We start from the raw sequence: 2,376 nt of genomic DNA on the forward strand, positions 1-2,376 counted from the left end.
TCATGCGCAGAGTGTCCGATGTCCAGAGCAGACTGGAGAAGTATGAGCTGAACGGGGAGGGGGTGTAAAGTAGTGGGAAGGAGGCGGGAATAAAGGCAGAGCAGGACAGAGAGCAGAGGGCGATGGGGAGGGTGGAGCAGAGGGACCTACACGTTGAGCTCTTGGGTCTGGATCTCCATTTGGTCTACCATCTCTTGCAGCTGCGGGCTGGGACTTCCTCCTGGCTGGAGATTGCTTCCCACGGCCACTCAGCTTGAACTGCTTGGGTGCCCAAGGGAGTGAGGAAGATGAGCTGGGATTCTCAAGCAGAGAAATACCAGAGATTTTAGGAAAGGTAGTTGGATACACAAAAGCTTCTGACGGTCCCCTCCCCCATGGAGCAAAGACTGACCCCAGAACAACCTTAGGAGAATGCTCTAGCGATGCCTTCCCCTTGGCTACCTTCCTCTTACAAGTGGCCTGGGGTAGGTCCCCTGCAGCAGCAACTTCTGGGAGAGTGACACTGCCCCCTCCCTCCCTAGAGATCACACTCTTGATTTTCTTAGAGGAAGATGGCCCCAGCTCTGCTACCGCCGGCCTATTCCTGGCCCAAGTGAGACCCTGGAGAGTAGAGGTCAAGACAGGACCAGAAATGGGAGGGAGCGTGTCCCAGCAGGGAGAAGTCCAAGTCCAGAGTCTGCGTCTCTCTGGCAGTTCCTCAGAGCTGCTGTCCATCGCCTGGTCTTCTTGCTCATGAATGCTGTCCCTCTCGGGATGCATGTCCGTGAGCTCATGGGAGGACTTGGAGTCAGAAGACAGCCGGGGCACGGTTTCCTCATAGGCGCGCTGCTCATCATCAGTGTCAAAAAACAAGCGACGTCTGGCGCCTCTTTTCTTGCTGAGGCCCTGGAGCCGGTCTCTTCTGGGGGCACCGACGGGCTTCAAGGCAGCACAAACCTGCCGGGTTTGCTCAAAACGAGGGCCCACCACGCCGCTGCCGCTGGAACCTGTCTTAACCTGCGCGCAAACGGAGGCTGCCCCAGCGACGCTGCTCTCAGTGCTCAGGAATCCACGCGTGATACGGACACTCGGGTCACTCAGCGGCTGGAGGATGGCTGCACACGCCGCAGTGAACTGTGCCAGTGGGTCCACAGCATCCCACGCATCGCAGGTGGGCGTGTTCGGCCTGGCCTGGCAGCCCCTAAGGTCCTGGGCTTCCCCCTGGCTTGCTTCCAGCCGGGACTCGGACATACAGTCCAGGTCCCACTGCCACTTGGGGGACTGGGGCCTTGAGGACCCTCGCTCCTCTCCACCCTCAGCCAGGTGCTGAGCCTGCTGCAGGCCAAAATGTGTGCCTAGTGCATGTGCCCACGGGGCTCGGGAGCTTGCAAGGCCAGCTGGCTCCTCGGTCTTCCGGCCGCTTCCCTCCGTAAAAGCAGACGCCTTACTGTGGGCGCTCATGCCGCAGGTTGCACTGACGCAGCTGAGGAGAGAAGGTCGACCTGGTCACAATCTTCAAGGAAGCAAAGAAGGGACGCGCGCGTCAGGAATGACCCTGCCACTACCACAGGGGTCGCAAGGACTCACCTCAACCAACGCGAGGCCTCCTTGCACAACGGCCTCTCATTGGTCAGCCCTGGCCAATCATCGTCCTTCCTCTACCATTGCCCCTCAAGGCCCCAGCCAATAGAGAGGAGGGTGCTCGCTTTGTTGCCAGGTGCCAAGTTCTGACTGGGTGGTCCTAAGCAAGAGGTGCAAGTTCTGACTGGGTGGTCCTAAACAGAAAATGTCCTTAAAGCACTTAATTCTTCATTTACAGTAATGTTTACATATAAATGATTCTTTTATTTCTGTTTCAAAGCTATGCTTAAATATGGCAGATGCTTCAGAGCAGCTGGGTTTCTGAAAAAAGGAATCGGAGATGAAACAGTCATGGTAATGAGGAATGTGGCTTATCTTTAGGCAGGGGCCTCAAGAATCATTTTCATGTCATTTCATTAATTGGTAAGATGAATGTCCATCACACTGTTCCTTTTTGACCCTGTGGATGCCACAAACCCTGGTGGCACTTTGCGGGCAACAAAAGACTACAAATAAAAACCAGGAAACTCACTGTGGGCAGCACGCTATCTTTTCGGAAAATTCTCCTAGCCTTGCTCTTTTTGCTCGAGAAGGCCTCTAATTGTTAGCCTGTGGGGTGTCAAACAGAAGCTGTAGCCAAGGCCTCAGTGGTCTCATTTTGTGTCTGGGAGGAAGAACTGAGGGAGAAAAGTTGCTTCTGGGAAGCCTCATGAGTGGGAGGACACTGTTGTGTTGTCAGTGGGGCAAGAGAGAAACGGCCATTCGGAGCAAAAGTCACAACTACCACTGCAACCACTTATCTGGTCACAAATAACC

The 2,376-nt window shown here is 55.1% G+C and overlaps 1 protein-coding gene across 1 annotated transcript; it reads right to left on the bottom strand.

Moving 5' to 3' along the window:
- Window positions 1–1,440, bottom strand: LOC131478539 (uncharacterized protein CXorf49 homolog). The gene has a single exon (XM_058658717.1). The coding sequence runs from the start codon at window positions 1,438–1,440 to the stop codon at window positions 1–3; it is 1,440 nt and encodes a 479-aa protein (XP_058514700.1).
- Window positions 1,441–2,376: the final 936 nt, after the last annotated feature.

Source organism: Ochotona princeps, chromosome X (assembly GCF_030435755.1).
Source record: "Ochotona princeps isolate mOchPri1 chromosome X, mOchPri1.hap1, whole genome shotgun sequence".
NCBI classification, from domain to species: domain Eukaryota; kingdom Metazoa; phylum Chordata; class Mammalia; order Lagomorpha; family Ochotonidae; genus Ochotona; species Ochotona princeps.

Bases quoted from the DNA above. Each gene is read 5' to 3' on its own strand.
- LOC131478539 (XM_058658717.1), bottom strand. From the start codon at position 1,440: ATGAGCGCCCACAGTAAGGCGTCTGCTTTTACGGAGGGAAGCGGCCGG.